Genomic DNA, 22072 nt, shown 5'->3' with positions numbered 1-22072 from the left:
CCTGTGGCGAACGTATGTGCCCTCTAGAATTTTTTTTAATCCAGGTTTTAAGGACTTAGCTCATATCTGTTTATTTATTTATATTTACTTATTTACTTTTGCCAGAGGGCATCTGTACTTCCAAAGAGATCGAGAGAAAGCACACTCCAAAAAGGCATAGCCAAATCATAATCCTTTTTCCTCCATTTCTCCATCTTTTCAGGATTTTGGTCATACATGTACATGTGCCTGGTGTATTTTTTAAGCCCTGGGATTGAGATTCAAACTGTACTCAGCCATGTGAGATCTGGCTCCCAATGTATTAACTGCTACACTTTGGGGTCAGCCCTACCTCGTTTTACCTCGTTTCACCTCGTTTCACCTGTCCTACATTCTAGCATTTTGACAATAGGAATTGACAAATGCTAACTGAATTTTTACCTAGACTTAATGTTTAAAAATGCTGCTATTTGGTGGCTAAATTGGATTGGGTTATACAAATTAGCAAATTGCAGTTAGCATATTCTTTTGCATTCCTACAGAAGCTCTTTATCAAAAATGCCCTTGACTCTATGTACATTGTGTTTTAACTCCAATTCTTTATTAGGGATGCTTCAGTATGTCTGATTTATCATTGTACTAAGTCTCATTCCAGAAAGTATGATTAGGGCTTAATATATTAAGTTTTATCCTTTGAAGTGCTCCCATTAGGCAAATAAGTAACCAGGTCATTTTGTAAAAGCACAGGTGTGCATGCTCTATGGTCTAGTCACTTTCTGAAATGGACTAATATATTCTGCATGAGCTGAAGCTTGTAGGTGACTTACAAAGGTCACCCTCACATTCATCATTACAACACTCCAGCAGAGTCTGCCAAACCATGACCAAAATGCAGAGGAGGAAAATATATTTACCTCATGTTCTTAAGTGTCAGTTATTAGATCCTGTATAAGGATATTAATAGCTATTTGTCTTAAGTGAGTCATGATGAGCCAAAACAGCCAGACCAGTCTCTCAGTCACCAGATGCATGTTCTACCATTGGAAGGGTTTGATTTCAGCCAACGCAGCTCAGACTCTGAAGCTGCCTGACAACCACCATGTCTGCTGGTCTCAGAAGTTTACCTGGAGGCATAACCCAGACCCTTACCCCTCTATGCTCTTCATGGGCTGGGGTTGTTGGGCATGTCCACTCAGCCATTTACATTCATGAGTAGGTGAAGAGCACCTAAAAAGCCCCATGGAGTCACCTGGAGTCCAGTTATATTTCTCCCTGTCCCCATCATATCAAAGCAGCTCTACCTCCTTCCAATGAAGAGCATCCCTCATCTCTGCTCAGACAGTGATTTTTCTTCTTGCTTCTTGGTCACTGGCCATAAGAATCTCCAAATACCGAAGTGGCAGGCAAAACCTTTAATTCAATGAGACAGTTATTGGGTTACCAGAGGAGAGATGTCCCTTTGAGAACTCAGAATTCTAGTCATCCAGAACCCAGAGGATGAGAGACAGGAAGCTAAATGTTTCCCCATGAATCATTGGGAATGACAGCAACTCCTGCTTCCACCCTTACTGCCATCGCATATTAATATCCTAGGGTTGCTATGACAAATCACCATGCACTGGGTGGCTTTATACAACAGGAAATTTATTCTCTCGCAGTTTGGGAGGCTAGCGGCCTGAAATCAAGGTGTTGGCAAGGTTTGTTACTTCTGAATGCTCTGAGGCAGAATCTGTTCCATGTTTCTCTCCTAGCTTCTGGCAGTTGTGAGCAATCCTTAGCATTCCTTGACTTATAGCTGTAGCATTCACACTGTCTTCTCATGGCCTTCTCCTTTGTATGTCTATCTGTGTGTCCTCTCTTATAAGAACACCAGTCTTTGGATTTAGGGCCCACCCTAATTTAGTATGACCTCATCTTAATTACATCTATAAACACCTTACTTCCAGATAAGGTCACATTGAGGTTCCAGATGGACATGGATTTGGGGGTGACATTATTCAACCTACCACACATGCATTTTTCTCTATTAGGAACAAAGCAGAATTGAAATACCCTTGACTCAATGTCTATCAGTGATTTAAATGTCAAATCCATACAGAGTATTGCCTCTGTGCTGCTGCTTCAGCTATGTCTTCAGCACAACACTGTGTATCACCAGGCAGGAAGTTTCTGGTGGTATAGTAAGTTAAAGGATCACTGACTGGATCCCATGGCCACTGGCCTATTACTGTAACTCTCTTACCTTAAAAATGATCCCCTCACCTGACACATGCTAATAGGATCTCATGCTAGTGAATCACACACTCCATTTACCCTTGGGTCCTGATGCTAGGTGAGGCCCTACAGGAAGGAAAAGCAAACCAATTCCCATAATGTGAATCTGTTCTACTGAAAATCACTGCTAGCCTCTCTAGGATGGCTGATCTGATCTGTCTCCTAAAGCAATGGTGTCCATTGGGGACTCAGCATTAACCTCTGGTGCAGACAGATTTGATTCAGCAGTGATAGTAACTAGATTGGTCTTGCTAAGTTGGAGACCATAGTATCTGGCCCATGGGGAGTATGTCTAAGTGCACATGGTGTAACCCTCCAAGTGAATCCCAGGGACTGGCGTTGTGATCTACTGCAGCTTGCCACAACTTCCAATACTCTATGACCAAGAAAGCAAGGCAGGTTCCACTGTAACCTCAGCATCCTGCAAAGCCTTTTTGCTGTGGGTCCTACTCAGAACAGGCAGTCTGTTGCATCAACTGGTAATATGGACCAGAACTCCATCTTCACGTGTAACATATGTTGTCTCCAGAGTTCAGAGGTTCATCAGGTATTGTGCTTCCTTCTTTAGGGTAACATATATGTGGTCATTGCTCTATGTAGTCAAAAGGAGGCCGAGGTAATACAGCCTGTCCCTCACCATTGGGATGTGTATGGATAGCATTAAGTTTGTACAGTTTGTATCCTGAATGCTCATAAAGTTTATATCTTCCCTTTGGGAAAATGTGTGTCTTACTAAAGCTTCAGTATCTAGTCACCGCTTGTTCATCCAGCCTCATCAACATATCGTTAGGTAACAGATGTATTTGTTAAAATTATTTTCATTATTAATTTATTACGTTTTTTGCCATAAGACACATGTACTCACCAGAGAGGAGGGAAACATAGATAGATATAAGTGAGAAATAACCCTCCAGGGCAGATGGTCATGCTGCAGTCCCTTCTCCTCCATTCTCCTGGGATTTGGGGTACACATGCACATGCATTCTGCATGATTTCCAAGCTGCTAGGTACAGGACTCAAACCGTGGTCAGCAATGTGGGAGTCCAGTGCCTTAACCACAAGTGGCTTAGTTAACAAAGCCCTAGGAGAAAACTTTAAGCATATATTGTTCATTCCATGTAAATTCAAATTACTTCTGATACCCTTTTCTGGTTGAGAAGAATGCGTTTGCAAAGCCAACACTGTATTTCATGTGCTTGGGCCACCTGTATCTGCTCCAGCAGATACCACGGGTGACATAGCAGCTACAATCAAAGTTACTACTTGTTTGAGCTTGCACCTCATCCTCCAGGATTCATCCAGTTGCTACATTCTAGAATGTTGATTTGGTGTAAATGTGATGAGATGGCCATCTACATTTGATCCCTAGGGTGGCAGTAAGTTTGCCATCACTCCAGGTAATGCTATTATTTATTACTTCCAGCCAGAATGAAGAGGAGGCCTGAGGATGGTCAGTTCCAGAAACTTCTGCTTGACCTTGCACATAGCCAGTGAAGCTGTTACAAGCTTAAACTGGGCCAGGACTCCTTTTATTACTCACCTCCTCCCCTACTCTAACAGAGAAGCAACAGGAACATTGAGTCTCTCAATATTAGTATTGATTTAGGCTCTAAGTACAACAGTCCTTCAAATGCCTCATATTCATCATTTCCTGAGGGTAGAATTGCCAAAGAACATGGCTGTAGGTCCCCATGAGGGAAGGATGGGAGAGGGGCAGTATCATTATCTGTACAGATGTCATAGTGCTGTAGGGTCCTTCCTCCTAGAACACAGTCACCTTTCCAGTCTGTGGACTTCAGGTCTGAAAACTGACTCAGGTCCAGAAACTGAACAAGGGGTGGTAACTTTTTATTAGGGTTACTACTCTCAGCCTATATGTCATCCACCCTTAATTTTGGCTAACAGTACAGAACAAGTAGTTTTGTTGGCTGCACATTTGTCTTACCCCTAAGGCTGATGTGTTCTGTTAACCTCTCCCTACCTCTCTGCAGGTTGGGTCTCCTTGGCTACCTTGCTAGTCATTATAACTGTGACTGCCCTGACTTTTGCCAGGCACTGCCACCTGACCATTTTTCAGTCTTATCATCCATTGCCTTCAGCAAGCTGCACTCTGAAAGATTTTTGTTTTTGATTTTTTTCCTTTCAGAGGGAGCTACCACTAAATGTTTTCATTGCTTGTGCCTTGTCATCAGTACATATCAGCATAGCCTTGTTAAATGGTGTCCATATTCCCATGGACTATAAACATCTGATGGATCCTCCAGCAGAACTTTCCATTCCTCATACCCACTCACCTCAACCTTTTAGATTCTTCCCTTACCATCTGTGTCAAAGCAATCCTGGCATTTCAACTTTGCTTAGAATGGGTCTGTTTTTCCCATGCTTCTGTAAGCTCTCCTAGCAATGAGTTCAGGATCCTAGCCTGTAACTTAAGACAGCTCTTACCCTGCTATACAGGGCCCACTGTGGGCACTATCATCACTTTCCTCCCCTTCCCCCAGTTTTCTATTCTGCTTGTTGCTTCAGCATTCTTTATAATTTTATTATTTTTTTTTTACATTTAACCACTGTACATCTTTACAGCATATAAAATGAATTTTTCCCTCTTAAATACACTGCATTATCAGTCCAAAGATATTGTCATACACATTATCAGCAATTTTCCATTTTTGTGTTAAATGTTTTGCTTTTTCTTGCTTTTATTTCCTCCCAAGTGACCACCTCCCCCAAATTGCCCACCCTTCTCCTGCACTGTCTTTAGTTTGCTATTATTATTATTAATTTCAAAAACAGTTTTTGCTTTAATGAATCAAAATTTTAAAAAGTTAAGAAAAATTTGCTCAAGACTTAAAGACAGGAAAAAGGTTAGGATTCTGTCCAAACAGTAGGTAGATACTAAAAACTCAAAAAACAAATATGGACAGAGCTAAAATCTAGTAACAATTGCACTATAGTTTCCTTCTTGTCGAAAAATTGTGAAATAATAAAAAATCAAAAAAAAAAAAAAAAAAAAAAAAAAACCCAATATGGACAGAGATAAAATCTAGTAACAAGTGGACTATTGTTTTCTTCTGAAACATTTTTGTCTTGATTCCCCCCCTTTTTACTGAGGGTCATAAAGTAACTCGTTTGCAAAAAAATAAGTGTAGTCTCAATTTGGTCTGTTATTTGCACAAAGTCCAATAACAATACTAATTTTTTTCTAGTTATTTATTATCTTAAAATTTGCTGTAGGGCACATGTGCTTACCAGAGAGAGACAGAGACAGGGAAAGTAAGAAAGCAAGCCACCAGATCTGAGACTTGAACCAGTCATGTGGCAGTCGATCATGTGAGAGTCCAGCACCTTAAAACACCATGCCACCTGCTGGTACCTAAGAATATTAATTAATTTAGTTGACTTAGCTAGAACTTTCATATGAAACTTCAGAGTAGACTCTTTAAAAAGCCACCAAAGACTACTTACTGAGCCAAGCCAGGAATTCACCCTCTGACTATGTTTAAGTACCTGTACTTGGACATTTTTGGGCCTGTCAGAAGGTGACATTCTTCACTTACCTGCCAGGTAGAACTGTGTATGGTACCAGAGAACCTTTCCAAGAGCTTCTCTTGGCTTTCTTGAGATCAACCCTAGTTCCTTAGTCATATCTTGAGTTATGACATTTTAGTCAAAGCTGTAGCAATAACCAGTGCTTTCAATGTCTGATTCAAGGCAACAGGTATTATTGAACTTGTGCAAATAACCAGACTGCCACAGAATAAGAATACTCACAAATACTTTCCAATTCTGGAGGGGTCAAGAAGGGAAAAAGTTTGTTTTAATTTCGTTTTAAAAAAACTTTTTTTCCTTCAGCATTCTGATCCCATTTTAGGCACACTCCTTTAGCTCCTCCCAGTACACACTGGCTAATTCTTACTGTCCTTTTTTTTTTTTTTTTGAGGTTTTTGCTATAGGGCGCATGCACTTGCAAAAAGACAGGGACAGAGAGGCAGAAAGTGAGAAATCACCCCCAGAGGGAATGGCCACGCCACAATCCCTTCTCCTCCTTTCTCCTCTCGGGATCTTGGGCGGGCATGCACGCACACGCGCCCGGCGTGAGTTTGACATAGGTCTGGGACTCTACGGTCGACTACATGCGAGACCAGCGACATAGCCAATACACTAACTGCTGGTCCCCTTACTGTCCTTTTGAGAGTGTTTCTTCCCACTTTATGTTCAGCACCTCTGTGTTGAGCTAACTTTAATTATAGTTAGCTAACCCTAATTTTAGCCCTGGGGATAAACTATAATAGCTTAAAGACAGGCCAAGTCCTGAAGGTGGCACACATTGCTTGGGGAAAGAAGCCCTTGCACTGTCATCCAGTTAAAGAATGGGATGGAGAGTGCTTCCCAATAACAGGAGTGGTGAGCTATGAAGACAGACTCAGAAAATTGAGGTGTCGGAGGTGTCTGGGGATGAGACATCTTCAGCAGCATCCATTCAGATGATTGCACCTTGTCTTAGGTTTTTCCCAAGCAGTGCCCTGAACTTGGCATAATAGACCTGTCTTGGTTAGCAACTGTCTTTGAAACTTATTCAGCTATTAAGTCTAGGGCTTGTTCCTTCAGTTTTCTCAGCCCTTCTGCAAGAGATGAAAAGCTTTTTCACAAGCAATCCGAGGCCCTCTGGCTTTCACACCTGGCTTCCCATTGCCTGTTATTGCCTTCAGCTGTTCATGTTTTTATAGGCTGAGAATAATTTAGCAATGGGTATCTAATTCTGTTATCCTCATAGCTACAATTTTCCCCATACATCTAAAATTCCAACCAGTTTGTCTACGGCTACACCATCCAAATTCATGATGAACTTAAGTTATCACTGGAACTTGTGCCAGTGACTATCCTACACCAACCATCCACGAGGGGATCTGAGCCGTGTACTTTTGTGTTTACCACATAATCGCTACTACCAACTTGCACAGTAGACAAAAGAAAAAAAAATTATACAGAAATATTATAATGTTTGGGACCAGCAGTTAGTGTAATGGCTATGTCGCTGGATTCCCATGTAGTCGACCGCGGTTCATGTCCCGGACCTGGTGGCTTAAAACTCATGCCAGGCACGTGTGTGTGCGTGCCCAAGATCCTGAGAGGAGAATGGATGAGAAGGGATTGCAGCGTGACCATCCCCCCTGGGGGGTGATTTCTCGCTTTCTGTCTGTCTGGCGAGCGTACTTGCCCTATAGCAAAAACCTCTTATAAAAAAAAAAAAGAAATATTATGTTTTCCAAAATAAGCTGAAAAACTGAGAATAAGGAATTAAGTATCAAAAGCACATAAGTGAAATACTAGATTTATTTAAATAGAAATGAAACTTCCTGGGTAAAATATCTGTAATAATAGGATTTGTGATATTGTATCTTTGAAAAATGGCTGGGTAGTCACTCACCTTTATCAGTACATTAGGTATAAATAATAGGTACTGTTCAAGACACATACCGTGAAGGAGAGATCAATGAGTCAATTGCTAAAGCATACATACCATAACTACTTAAGATTACATGAATATTTAATGAAAATTTAGAATATAACATGAAATTCATTCTGTGAACCTAAAAAATACAGTAATCCATTTTACTCATTACATTTTACAAAATCAGACACAGTGAATTTATAAGCAGTGTTTTTAATAAAAACTAATTTAATTACAACACATAGACTACCATCCTGTTTCTTTACCCTGTATATTATGTATCTAATTGGAAACCCTTATATTACTGAAACAGTAACAATCCAATCTGTGATACTTCCATTGCTTGGATCAATAAACACCTTACACTGAAACTCCCTTTTCTCGTGCTATCAGCCTGATTATCGGCTCCTACAAAATTGCTATGTCCCCTCCTTGCCCCTGTAAGTGTGACTAATCTTTTGTACAAGGCTAAAGATAATACTTTTGAACACCCACACACTTTTGAGTCATCACACACACACGTCCTGGCTTCTCTCACACATGGCACCAATGGGCAAGCAGCTTTCCTAATTCTCCTGTTCCTCATAGTGGGCATAACCACTGGCATAGGTCCTTCCTAAATTCAAATTAGTAAATAAATCTGATGATTCAGCATCTGAGTCCTTTCCACCTTCATCTTCTTCCTCTTCATCATCCTCTGCTTCATATTCATCCTCTTCCTCCTCATGGTAGGCAGTGTCACTGTATTTATCAGAGGAAAGGTTCTTCCAATATGCATCATACCCAGAAGCGCCATCACCCTCTTCACCTCCAGTCTGCCTGCCAAATTTTAGGGAGCGGGCTACAAAAAAACAGACATACACAAGGCACTGTATTACTGCAATTCCCTTTATCTTCATTTTCCTCTGTAATATGTAAAATTATACTAACTTCATTGGCTGCTTCTTCCTCCCAAATGAAAAAGTAGGCTATATTTTCCCAATTTTATCACATAATAAATCTATACACACACAATAATAATGTCATTTTGTTAAAACAAAACAAAATCAGATGAATAGAAGTCTGTAATGATGGGATCAGCAGATGGAGTACGTTGCTGGACTCCCATGTAGTTGAGCAAAGTTTGAGTCGTGCGCCTGGCGGCTTAAACTCATGCCAGGTGCATGTGTATGTGTGTGCTCCAAGATCCCAAGAGGAGAATGAAGGTTCATCATCCTCTGCTTCATATTCATCCTCTTCCTCCTCATGGTAGGCAGTGTCACTGTATTTATCAGAGGAAAGGTTCTTCCAATATGCATCATACCCAGAAGCGCCATCACCCTCTTCACCTCCAGTCTGCCTGCCAAATTTTAGGGAGCGGGCTACAAAAAAACAGACATACACAAGGCACTGTATTACTGCAATTCCCTTTATCTTCATTTTCCTCTGTAATATGTAAAATTATACTAACTTCATTGGCTGCTTCTTCCTCCCAAATGAAAAAGTAGGCTATATTTTCCCAATTTTATCACATAATAAATCTATACACACACAATAATAATGTCATTTTGTTAAAACAAAACAAAATCAGATGAATAGAAGTCTGTAATGATGGGATCAGCAGATGGAGTACGTTGCTGGACTCCCATGTAGTTGAGCAAAGTTTGAGTCGTGCGCCTGGCGGCTTAAACTCATGCCAGGTGCATGTGTATGTGTGTGCTCCAAGATCCCAAGAGGAGAATGAAGGAGAAAAGCCTGCGTGGGGTCCATCCATCTGGGGGATGATTTCTCACTTTCTGTCTGTCTCGCCAGTGAGCGCACACACCCCATAGCAAAAATCTCTCTAAAAAAAATTGAAATAGAACTCTCCAATGATAACAGGGCATTTTAAAAACTAAAGTATCCTATATTTGGTCAATTAAAGTATTTCCAGGGACGAGATGGTGACATGATGTTAATGCAACTAGACCCACATGGGAAAGGTCCTGGATTGGCATCTTGGGACATCCCCAAATACTCCAGAAAGGGCATACACATGCCTGTGATCCAGGCCAGCTAAGACTGGAAGAGGATCACAGCATGAAGACTCAGTTATGGGCATCTGCCTTTCTATCTCTGTTCCTCATGGAAGAAATAAATTACTAAACTTGAAAAAAAAAAAAAGTTAAGGTCACAGAACATAGCTTATTTCAGAGCCACTACATTTTTAAGACAGATATTTTACAATGCAGATACCCTAGAAAACAAAACCTTTCATTTCTTCTGCCTTCCTAGGAACACAAACTTTAATGCAGAAGATTAGGAACGTTATCAGTGTCACCTTGCTGTGCAATACCACCTCTGATTAAACAAAATACTGTTAGTCATTTAGAAATTATGATCTCATTCTGAAAAATTTGGTAAACAGTCAAATGTCTCCCTAACAAAATTGTGAGCTCTGTTACTATAAGCATGTCTGTAGCAGTCTTACTCTCTTATTAAAACATTATATAAAGACCATAAAACAATTTCCTGTATTAGTGATGTATTACATAATAAGCATAGCTACTAAAATACCACACACCTAAGAATAGCTTTGGAATGAATTTGATTCCCAAGTACTAAAGATTACCACCACTAAAATATTAAGGATATATAGCTATTCAATTATTTAACAAGGAAACTTCAGCAAAAACAGAAAAATCACTCTTTTCTTCATCTTAACATATTAGTTGTCATTAACTGAGGCAGGTACCAAATATCAAAGTGAATGTCGGTTTACTTCTTAAGTTAAATTGAAAACTTTTATCCACACATTTTCCAAGGCTATAAAATTCTACTTGCTTAATAGAATACATTGATCTTCTAAAATGAAGAAAAGACAGGAAAGGAAGAAAAAAAAGAAAAAACAGGGAAAAAAAATAAAGCTTTTCTAAGCACAAAAGCAAAATGACATCACTGGTATCTAAAAAAAGAGCCTTACTTGACATGCTAAGATCCTTGGTCTCCTGAGTTTCATGTCCACATTTAGGACAAGGAGGTTGTTTTCCTTTTTCCTGCTTAAACACCTTGCTCCTTGTGTGATCATCACAGAAACATGCCTATAAAGGAGAAGTGAGAATAAGTAAACAAATAAATACAGATTTTTGAAATATATAAAAAGACATCACTGAATATTTAAAAGAAATTTAAAGATAGAGGTTTCATTAAAGCAGAGATATTAAGAATTTTGTTGTGAATAATTGTGTTCTTGATTTCAATTTTTTTAAGGACAATTTTTGCCAGGACTCTCTGAACCTGATTCTATCATAAGAATCTGTACAGAGGATGACATGTAGATACATTTACTCATTCATAAATATTTCAGTATCACAAGGGCCCTGGTGACGTAATGGTGAACAGGCTCATGCCCTCACAGAACGTACAGTCTAAATGGAGACAGAGACAGTGGAGAGGCAAACCCAAGACACTAAGCACTGAAGTAGAAGTGCAGAGAAAAGCACAGACATGTGGTTCAGGAAAGGTATCTGGGGAAACAGGAAACCCTAGCCCAGATCTGAAGAATAGGATACAGTGTGGTAAGCAAAGATGAAAGAGTGCTTTAGACAGAGGAAACAGCACAGACAATGCCTGAAAGTTTGAGAAAGTGAACACCTTCAACAAAATGAAAGGCACTGGTACAACTAGAGCAGGGTAGGGAGAGAAAGAAGAGATTAAGGCTATGAATGTAAGAACAAGAGCAGCATTTCTGAAAGAAAATGAACTGGCTGCACCTGGTTGGGTTGGTGACTGCTGACAAATGCAAATGCCGGAGACAGTCTAAGGAAACAGCACATTATATATACCTTCCTTTTACCCTAACTCTTCTAAGCAGGTGCATTTTGACTTTCATTAAAATATGCTCCCAACACTTCAGTCAGAACGTTCTTCATAAACATAAGATATTAAAAACAGTGAGCCAGCATCCCAGAGAAATGTGCCCTAATGGCAACTCTACTGCCAGCCAACTGGATGACTCCTGGAAAGTCACTTAAAGCTTTCTCAATTTCAAACCTACAGTCTCAAAAATAAAAGGAACAATAATCGTTAAGGTCCCTTCCTGATTAATTACAACTATAAATAACCCAAGTGGAGGAGTCCAGATATGAAAAATAAAATCTAAAAAGAAAAACACGTTAAGTGTACCTTGCAACGGAGACATGAATGCTGACCAAGGCGATTGCATGAAACACCTGTGGGAGATAGATTCATCATAAAATCCTGTCAGTTACTCAGTTCTTGCATTTTTACTTTGTCTTTTATTCAATCACTAAAAGCTCTTGATTGAATTATAGCCTAATGATTCATGCTGCCTGTCTTTTGGGTTCCAATGCTATAAAACATGCAAAGCTCCTAAACTCCAAATAAAATAACTCAATTTTTGTATTATACATTCTGCTAAGGCCTAAGGCAGACTCAAAAATACTATAAATTTTTTTTCTTTTCTTTTTCTGGAGAGGTTTTTATTATAGGGCACATGCACTCACCAGAAAGACAGAGAGAGAGACAGAGAGACAAAAAGTGAGAAATTACCTCCACCACCACCACCCCCGGTGGGGGAGGGATGGCCACGCCACAATCCCTTCTCCATTCTCATCTCAGGATCTTGGGCACGTACACACAGGTGCCTGGCGTGAGTTTAAGGCATCAGGTCTGGGACTCAAGCCATGGTTGACTACATAGGAGTCCAATGACATAGCCATTATGCTAACTGCTGGTCCCAAAAATACTATACCTTTTGAGGTGACTTTTAATCTTTGTAATTTTTTTTTCATAAACTTGCAAAAATAACCTCTTTCTCTGTCTCTCTATATATAGTATGTGTGTGTTCAGGCACACACTGTGTGTGTGTATGTGTTGTTTGTATGTCATTTCGATTACTCATCACCTAATTTTATAGGTGAATACAGGAATTATCATCTCATACTATAATTATTGGGTCATTGGGAAAGCCATGATGCATTTCTGCACAGAAAAACATATCATGACTTTCCTGACAACCTAACAGAACCATATTAAAGGTAGTGAGTATCTGGGAATTTCAGTCTTTTTCCTATACTACTACTAGTTAATAAAGGTTTTCTCAGTGCCAAGTACCACACACAAATGCTTTATATGGATTCATTCAACTAACTTTTTAAGAAATAAATTAACCATAAAGATAATATTAACCTAGTTAGTAATACTGGTTTTCAACCTGAAAATCCATGAAAACTCTATATGCAGGTTAAATACAGACATGTAGCACCCACCACAGACCTTAAGATAGAATCTCCAGCGATGAGGCCTAAGCAGATGTGCTTTTTAAAATATTCCACAGGTTTTTCTCAGGTACACTCCTGAGAATCACTGGTACCAAACAGCAGGAACAAACCTGGGCAATATCACTCACATACAGACAGTTGGAAGTGGGACACAGGGTAGAAGGGTGAAGCCTCATTCTAATAACTTGAACTGGCATTTCGTACTCAAGACCAAGAATACTGTAAGTCCTGCGATGCCTAGTCAAGCCCACAAAATAAAGAACTGATGCAATCAATATGCCACTAGTGTCCCTGTGACAAATTTATTTAGAAATACGTATCCTGAATATTTTTTAGAAATAGAGAAAAGGTATTAAGTTAAATTCCAGTTCAGAGAAGGTCCCCCCCTCCAAAAAAAAAAGATTCCTTTTTCATTAACACTTAAAACTACTGAGATTCTTGGGGTATAAAGAACATCCAATGAAAACAACAACAAAAAAGAAAACTACTTACACTTAAATGTTTCTGCCTCTAAAACCTGGCAGCTGGCTTGATGTTCAAATTGATCATCTTCACAGAGAAAGTTATGGCAAAAAGAACAACTGAATATTCTGCCTCCTATTGGATTAAAAAAAAAATCCACAAATATAAGTATGATACCCTTTTAATTTAGAATACTCTTGTCTATAGAGCTACTCAGAAGAGAAGGCTCATTATTTCAGATTTATACCAAAACTGTACAGCTATTTTTGTTCTGGTAAAAACTAAAATAAAAGCTACTAAAGTATTTGAAATAGAACTATAAAAAAAATAGGCTTTCCCCTGGCTACTCATCCAATACAATGCTCAAAGAGACCACCTGCTTAGAAAACAGTGTAAGTACTATTATTGCTGCTGGTATAAATCCCTTTTCTAACTACACTGATAATCAAATAGTATCACACGTAACACTGACGGAATACTGAAAAAAACCTTTTTTTTTTTTAAGAGCTTTTTGCCACTGGGCATGTGCACTTGCCAGAGAGAAACCCAGACAGAGAGAGGGAAAGTGAAAAATCAGCCCCAGGGGGGATGGCCACACCACAGTCCCTTCTCCTCCATTCTCCTGGGATCTTAGGTATGCACTCAGCATAATTTTCAAGTCAGTGGATCCAGGACTCAAACCACAGTCAGCCATGTCAGAGTCCAGTGACATAACCATTACGGTATCTGCTGGCCTTGATGAAATCTAAAAATTACATTCAGTCCAGCCATGGAGGTATAGCATTAATACAATTCTCTGAGATGTTGAAGCGACCTGAGAAGATTCCAAGTTCATATTCCAAGTACTCCCTATACACACCAGGCAAGTGCATGCCTATGATCCTGCCTGGCTAAGGCTAGAAGTGGATCATGGCATGAAGACGCTGTTGGGAATGCCTGTCTCTGTCATGGAATAAATATTGGGTCACTGGAAAAGTCATGACGTATTTTTCTATGTTTTTCTGTGCAAAAATGCATCATGATTTTTCTGATGACTTAATAGACTTAAAAAATAATATTTAGAACATTTAGCAATCAGCCTCCATGTATAGCAAAGCTCAATGCTCATACCTAATCACTCACCATGGTCCCAAACACCTCGTTCACATTCAACACACTCAGCATCAGTAAGAGGGCAGGAACAGGCATGGGTACTGAGACATTTCCTACCATGGCAAACCCAAGCTTCACAGAAGTCACATATTGCACCCTGCAACCAAAGAACAAGAAAATTCAGTCATTGTCACTTGACTACTATAGCCACAATTTAACCACTGGCTATAATCAAAATGGTACACATTTGGCGCCAGCAGGTGGCATGGTAGTAGTTAATGGCACTGGATTCCCACATGGCCAAACGTTGTTCGAGTCCCAAACCTAATGGCTTGCTCGCCCCCTCCACTCTGTCCCTCTCTGGACAAATTAAAATAAATAAATACATAAAGTTAAATAGAATAATTTTTTAGAAAATTGGACATTTAGCAACTTATCAGCCCTCAAGATAGTGATTGGCTTCATTAAAAGAAAAAAAGATTTTATTGCCCACTCTGAGTCAAAATTAAAGAGGGTTCTTTGAAAAACGACTTTATCAACAAGTATCTGTAATACACTAAACTCTGCTATAAATTAAAAAGAAAAGCAGCAAAGAGGAAACTCTACACTTACTCTGATATTATTAAATCAGAGAGCTGGAAGCATTATCTTCAGAATGAATCCTAATACAAAGTTTGGGGCCCACAGTTTAAGCTTTTTTCCTGTCTATAGCAACTCCTGTAACTAAATTGAACTTTTAAATACTACCAGCTCTAATATTTTAAAATTAATTCTTACTGAAAATAATCGCACATCTTCTGTAGAGTAACTAAGAATGTTAAACTTCTGCCAGTTTCTTTTTTCTGTTAAAGTAACTTAAGCTGTAAGTCATTATATAATTTGTTTGGGAAAAAAAATTCAAGACATATGAAACTAAATGACAGGGTAAGATTCTCCAATTCTTTTATTAAGACATGAAGAATCTGTTCATAACACATTGATATCTACAGAATATTAAGAGTGACAAAGAATCTTAAGGGAATAAGTAAGGCTTGACTATCTTTCCTTTACACATGAGAAACACAAGGCCAGAGACTAAATCCACATCCCACAGTTAAGATTACAGTTGAGCTGAGATGCAAATTCAGGCCTTCTGAATTACAATTCAGTATTCTGTTCAGGGCTCTGTTACAAAAGTAATGACAAGCAGGAAGAAAGTTTCTGACTTATAAAAATGGATTATCAGCATAGCTACTAAAACCTCAGATCTCTCTTTGGATCACTCATGGTTCTAGCAAGAAAGAAATGGTACTATCAAAGTAGGTAACCAAGAGCATTTAAGAAGAGAGATTACAAAGGACAGGGAAGGGCTTAGGATGATAAAGCTGATGCTCGTACCATCCCTTAGCATTCCAAAATATGAGAAAACAAGGGGAGGGGAGGGAACAGTTACTACAATATGGAGAGAAAGTCTATGGAGAGGACCACCTGGCCATAGGGCAGAAACTTTTTTTGGAGAAAGGACATAACCAAACCAGGATGGCATAGCAGGAACTGAGCCAAGGGAAAATATCCAAATATAAATCAATTTAAATATCTCCTTTTTTAAAAAAGAATTATTTCATTTTATTTGTTATTATAATTTTTTAATTTGACGAGAGAGAGAGAAAAGGAAAGTGAAAAGTGAGCCAGCAGGTCCGGGATTCAAACCATGGTCAGCCAAGTGGGAGTCCCACATCTTAACCACCATGTCACCTGCCAGCCCTAAATATCTTTTGTATAAGAGAGATAATTCACATTTATATAACGCAGGAAATTTAAGAAAAAAGAATTTGATAAATTTATGTCAACAGCTACAAAGGAAGACTTCAAGGGTTTTCAATAAAAATAACACTGACAATCCTATATTTAAAATAAGGAAGAATTGAAAAGATGATTATGAATAATTCTGGCTCTTCACTTCAATAAAATATGCACACATGAAATGTGTCATATCTAGGTCTGCCTTATGATAAAAAATGATACGTTCTTGGAAAGTTACCATAAATAAAATATTCCACTTGACACAAAAGTAGTATTACTTTCTTCTTGGACTAATAAAATTTGGATCTAAAACATAAGTTCACACTATAGAGTACAGTAAAGCTGGCTAACTCATAATGTAAAAAGAAAAAAATAATTTAATGAAAAAGAGAAAATGCATCACATAATTCAACTGTTTACTATTTAAAACACTGAATTTATTTAGGAAATCTTACATGTAATAAAGAAATGTTAAGTACATACATTTCTATGAAATGTAAAGCGTTTAATAAACAAACTATAGAGGCCAACAGGTGGTGTGGTGGTTGAGGCACTAGACTCCCCAACCACCAGCCGACTGCAGTTTGAGTACCAGACCTGGTGGCTTACTTTCTCACTTTCCCTTTCTCTCTAGCTCTCTCTGGTGAGTGTCCATGCCTTATAGCAAATTAAAAATAATGCTGCTGATGATGATAAATAAAATTAAATAATTCTTTTAAAAAAATACCTATAATTCTAGATTCTTTTGGAAATAGGTTGTTTATTTAACTAAAGGCAAACACTATTTAAGCAGGGCTTTCAGTAAATTATGTTTTATGAAGTCTAATTAAGATGAATTAGATCTCCAAACAAAAAAAAGGAAGAAAGAAGGACCAGCAGTTGATGTAATGGCTATGTCGCTTAACTCCCATGTAGTAGACTGCGGTTCGAGTCCTGGACCCCGTGGCTTAAACTCATACCGAGAGCATGCGCATGCCCAAGATCCCAAGAGGAGAATGGAAGAGAAGGGATTGCGGCATGCCCATCCCCCCTGGGGGATGATTTCTAGCTTTCTGTCTCTCTGTCTTTCTAGCAAGCGTACGCGCCCTATAGCTAAAACCTGTTCAAAAAAAAAAAAGATGAATTAGAAAGATACCATTAAGAAATGAATTTGTTTGGGTCAACCTGAAATAAGTTTCCATTATTATCACATTTTCAATATGAAAGCAACAGCTAGAAACAAGTGGGTAATAAGGGAAAATCATACAAAGAACATGCCACAGATAATCCAGATAACTACAGATTGGTTGAAAGAAGGGACAGAGTACATTTATTAAAGGGAGACAAAAAAAACCCACTGATCAGAATGACTTTTTCTTATCCTTTGAAGCCTGCTAGTCTAAAGGATGATGACAAGATGCTTACCACCATTGCAAGGCCAGTACTGTAGACTCCAGCATGCTTTATGACACAGTCAGAAGACTTCATCATACACTTGGTTTTCCCTTTAAAGAGAAAAATTTGCAAGTTCACTCTTGCAAAGTAGTATATACACAGGAATTTCAAAATGCTCATGCAAAATTTATACTATGAAATAACTATGCCTGGATTTCAAATATTTTGCATCAAAATAAATTTGAATTTTAGTTCCATTTTTCCACACCTTTGAACAGTCCCCTCATAAAAGGATTTTTTTTTTGAGAGGTTTTTCACAATAGGGCGTGTACACTCGCCAGACAGAGAGACAGAAAGCGAGAAATCACCCCCCAGAGGGGATGGCCACCCCGCAATCCCTTCTCCTCCATTCTCCTCTCGGGATCTTGGGCACACACGCACACGCGCCCGGCGTGGGTTTTAAGCCACCGGGTCCGGGACACGAACCGCAGTCAACTACATGGGAGTCCAGCGAAATAGCCATTACGCTAACTGCCGGTTCCCTCCTTGTACAAGTTTTAATATTCCTCTTTATATCGAGCTCAATTTCCTATGGAGATAATTTAAAAACAGGTAGGATGAAATCAGTATTGTTTACTACTTACACAACTGAAAAGAGAACACAGATATAACTGAGATAGCATTACCAAGTCAGATCTTTGGAGATGAGAAATAAACCTGCAAAAACTGTATTATACAATAATTTATATGCTAGTTCATGTTTGTATGAAAATCAGAAATTACAAGTTATGCTTTATAATTTAATAACCACTTTAACAATTTAAAATCTTAAGAAAAAAAATTTTTCAGGTTTTTGCCTTAGGACATGTGTGCTCACTGGAGACAGAGGCATTGAGAGGGAAAGTGAGAACTCACCCTCTAGGACAGTGGCCACACTGCAATCCCTTTTCCTCCATTCTCCTCCCAGGATGTTGGGTAGGTGCACACACACACACACACCAGCATGATTTTCAAGCCACCAGGTCCAGGACTCAAACCATGGAACCATGGTTGTCCATGTGGGAGTCCAGTGAAATAACTGCTATGCTATCTGCTGGCCCCCAAATCTTATAAATTGTTAAAAGAATCAAAACAAGTTTTAAAAAAAGCCATTCTGGGACCAGCAGTTAGTGTAATGGCTATGTTGCTGGACTCCCATGTAGTCAACCGTGGTTCTAGTCCCAGACTTGGTGGCTTAAACTCACGCCAGGCACGTGTGCATGCATGCCCAAGATCCCGAGAAGAGAATGGAGGAGAAGGGATTGCTGTGTGGCCATTCCCCCCGGGGAGGGGCGGGGGGGGGGTTCTTGCTTCCTGTCTCTCTGTCAAGCACATGCACCCTATAGCAAAAACCTTTCCAGAAAAAAAAAAAAAAAAAACCATGCTTTAAATTTTTTTTTTTTTTTCTTTTTAAAGAAAGGGTCTTACCCTGTTGCAGTGCCCTGCCCAGCTCCCAGCTGAGACTAGTGGTACACAACCATACCCAGCCCTTTTTCAGACAGGGTCTCGTTACCTTTGCTATGCCAGCCTCATACTTGTGGCCCTCCTGAGTCAGGACTGCAGGCACATGCCACTGCACCTGGCCTTTGTGCTGGCCCAGGAATCAAACCTAGGTCTCTCATGTAGTCCCAGCCTGCAGAGCAAGGCATCTTAGCACCACTTGCTTTAGGAGCTGGTCCAAACTGTACATTTTATAATTCACAATAAAAACAGTCTGGTTTGAAATTACCACTTTTTTCTTTCCATGGAATACCTCAAACTAAGCCAAACCAAACAATGATTAAGCATTTATCAAACACAGCTCCTAGGCAGACATTTTTCCAAAGAAATTTTGAGAGTGTTTCAGAAATCATGAAAAGCAAGAGTAAGTCATAGAGCTAAAATTCACAAGGAAGTCATAAAAGCTCTGATCTAGCAGCCAGTTACCAACCCAAAACAATCAGCTTATCAGATACTGTGTGAGGATTAACAACTGCAGTCATTATCAATCTGAGACTCCACAAGGTACAACACAAGACACAGAAGATGGTCAATTTTCAATGATCTTGATTTCCTGATGAACAAAGTTAGACAACAGGAGATGCTAGCAACCAAAAACTGGAAATGAGAGGCTCAAGCTACCCAAGTGTCTCAAGTGTAGTGCGAAGTTTAAGAATCAATAATGTGAAACATCTCCATGTGCAGCACTACAAAATTTAAGCTCAGAGTCAACAAAAACAGACAGGTCTTAATAAGAACTTCTCTCTCTTTTTTTAAAGAATTATTTATTTAATTTTCTTTATTCATTCATTTTTTAATCTCTTAAATCTTCCACAAAAGTGGTGTTCTTACTCTGCGTTCATATCCTTTTATAAAATGCAGATATAACTGGCAGATGAATGTTTCATTTAGGCCAGTTTTTTCACACCAATTGCAGCATTGATATGTCTTCTTTAAAGGCTATAACTATTGGGTCATCAGGAAACTCATGACACATTTTTGCATAGAAAACAAAGAAAAATATGTCATGACTTTCCCACCAAGCTAATACTGTAGAAATAAACTTCAAAAAACTTTTTAAAATACCAAATGGAGGGCCAGCAGATGGTGTAGCAGTTATGTCATTGGACTTCCACATGACCTGGACCCTGTGGCTTGAAACTCATACCAGGCACATATGTGTGCAATCCCAATATCCCAGTAGAAAAAGGGATTGTGGTGTGGCCACCTGCCCCCCGCAGGGTGATTTCTTACTTTCCCTCTCACTGTTTCTGTCTCTCTGGCTAACACATACACCATAAGGCAAAAACCTCTACCAAAAAAAAGAAAAAGGAAAGAAAAAAAATATATATACTGAATGAACAAGACTAAGGTGGTATAATTAAAAACCGGGATCATCAGATGTTATGTCAGAGATTTTTTAACATCTAAAACAAACTTAAGTAATCTGTATATCTAAACTGTACATTTTCCAGTATAATACCAAAAAAGGCAAAGACAAGATCTCATGTAGGCCAAAAAACATTTTGTGCCTTTTTTTTAGTGGCGAGACATAACATTATGGGAAGTTAATAATGACAAACACACAGGTTCAAATTAATTAGCTGCTATACAAATGTTTAATAAAAGAAAAGGCATGTGTCTATAATGATCACATACTTACCACACTGTGCACAAATTGGTAACTTCTGTACAGAATTACAAAAATAACAAAATGCTCTATTCTTCTGTCGCCTTGTCATGTAAAATAAAAATTTTAAATATAGTTAGTATTAAATAAAAGGTCAGAGGGACTATATTTACATATAAATAGAACAAAAGAATAAATAAAATTTACCTCTGACACTTGTCACATTCCTGTAAAATGTAAGAAAATAAAATTAATTTTTCTGACTGATAACTGCAAATTTATTTGCATTAAAAAGAATATTCAAACCCTCCATACAAACCCATAAATATAAACATTTAAGCATACTTAAATAACAAATATTTACAATAAAGGAATATTCTGCAAAGACCACTAAAAGAAGTAGCATTATCCTAAAGACTAAATATCAAGATGATTTGTTTTTCTTTTTTCTAAAGGAATCAAATACTCAAGAATAAATCCCAAAAAGTAGAGATGACAAAGTAATAAAGCTGACAGAAAATCCAGATTCCTAAACATGGCTTTAAAAGCTCTCCACAATCTTGACTCTAACCACTTTTCAAACCTTGCTAGCCTATTTAGATTCCAGTCACTACTGGTCAGCCAATTTCCAAATCTGTCTTACACTCTTCATGCCTTTACATATAACATTACTTTCCCCTGAAAAGTTCCCCACGAACAATCTTTACCTTTTGGAAGGTTCTGTGATAATCCCATCTCCTCTATAAACTACACTACCCCATATACACTAAACTTTATTACCTCTTTGTCCTAATAAATAACTGTTTACTGAAGCACGTACCAAAACTTAGCTGACATTATATGTATTTACATATGCCTGTGATTGTTTTGCCCAGCACCTCCTCTTCTCTGAAAGGAACCTTGACACAGAAGGGAGTCCCCACTGTCACATCTATGCTGTGTAATCCCACCTTCCTGCAACCCATAAACATTAGTCCTGGGATGGGTATGGACTCATGCCCAACCTGTCAGAGTTCTTTCCATCTGAGGGCAACAGTGTGTGACATAAGACATGCAGTTACTAACAACTAGAAAGCCAAACAAATGGAGTGAGATACTCTGGGAAAGTGGAAATAATTAGCAAAAAAATGAAATAAAATAAAAGCAAAGATGGAACTACAAGTTATTTCAGGTTCCAGTTGTCCAAGTCCCAGCTATCTCCATCTCCTTAAAAGATACATGAGTTATTTCACTACCCCTTTAATAAAC

At 38.7% G+C, this 22072-nt stretch overlaps 1 protein-coding gene across 1 annotated transcript in view; it reads right to left on the bottom strand.

Annotated features, from left to right (window-relative positions):
- Positions 1-7783: 7783 nt before the first annotated feature.
- NOAZFP (nucleolar atypical zinc finger) overlaps positions 7784-22072 on the bottom strand; it is a 17054-nt gene continuing 2765 nt past the window's right edge. Inside the window, exons 3-11 of the mRNA XM_027770336.1 lie at positions 21032-21051; positions 20858-20928; positions 17707-17786; positions 14551-14677; positions 13459-13563; positions 11849-11895; positions 10647-10764; positions 8954-9066; positions 7784-8433 (exon numbers count right to left, since the gene is read on the bottom strand). Of these exons, the coding sequence (XP_027626137.1) occupies positions 8272-8433; positions 8954-9066; positions 10647-10764; positions 11849-11895; positions 13459-13563; positions 14551-14677; positions 17707-17786; positions 20858-20928; positions 21032-21051 (843 nt within the window). The 3' untranslated portion in view covers positions 7784-8271. The remainder of the gene's footprint in view (positions 8434-8953; positions 9067-10646; positions 10765-11848; positions 11896-13458; positions 13564-14550; positions 14678-17706; positions 17787-20857; positions 20929-21031; positions 21052-22072) is intronic.

Source organism: Tupaia chinensis, unplaced genomic scaffold (genome assembly GCF_000334495.1).
Source record: "Tupaia chinensis unplaced genomic scaffold, TupChi_1.0 Scaffold000127_2, whole genome shotgun sequence".
In the NCBI taxonomy this organism is placed as follows: domain Eukaryota; kingdom Metazoa; phylum Chordata; class Mammalia; order Scandentia; family Tupaiidae; genus Tupaia; species Tupaia belangeri.
This window is presented reverse-complemented; position numbering and strand designations above follow the sequence as displayed.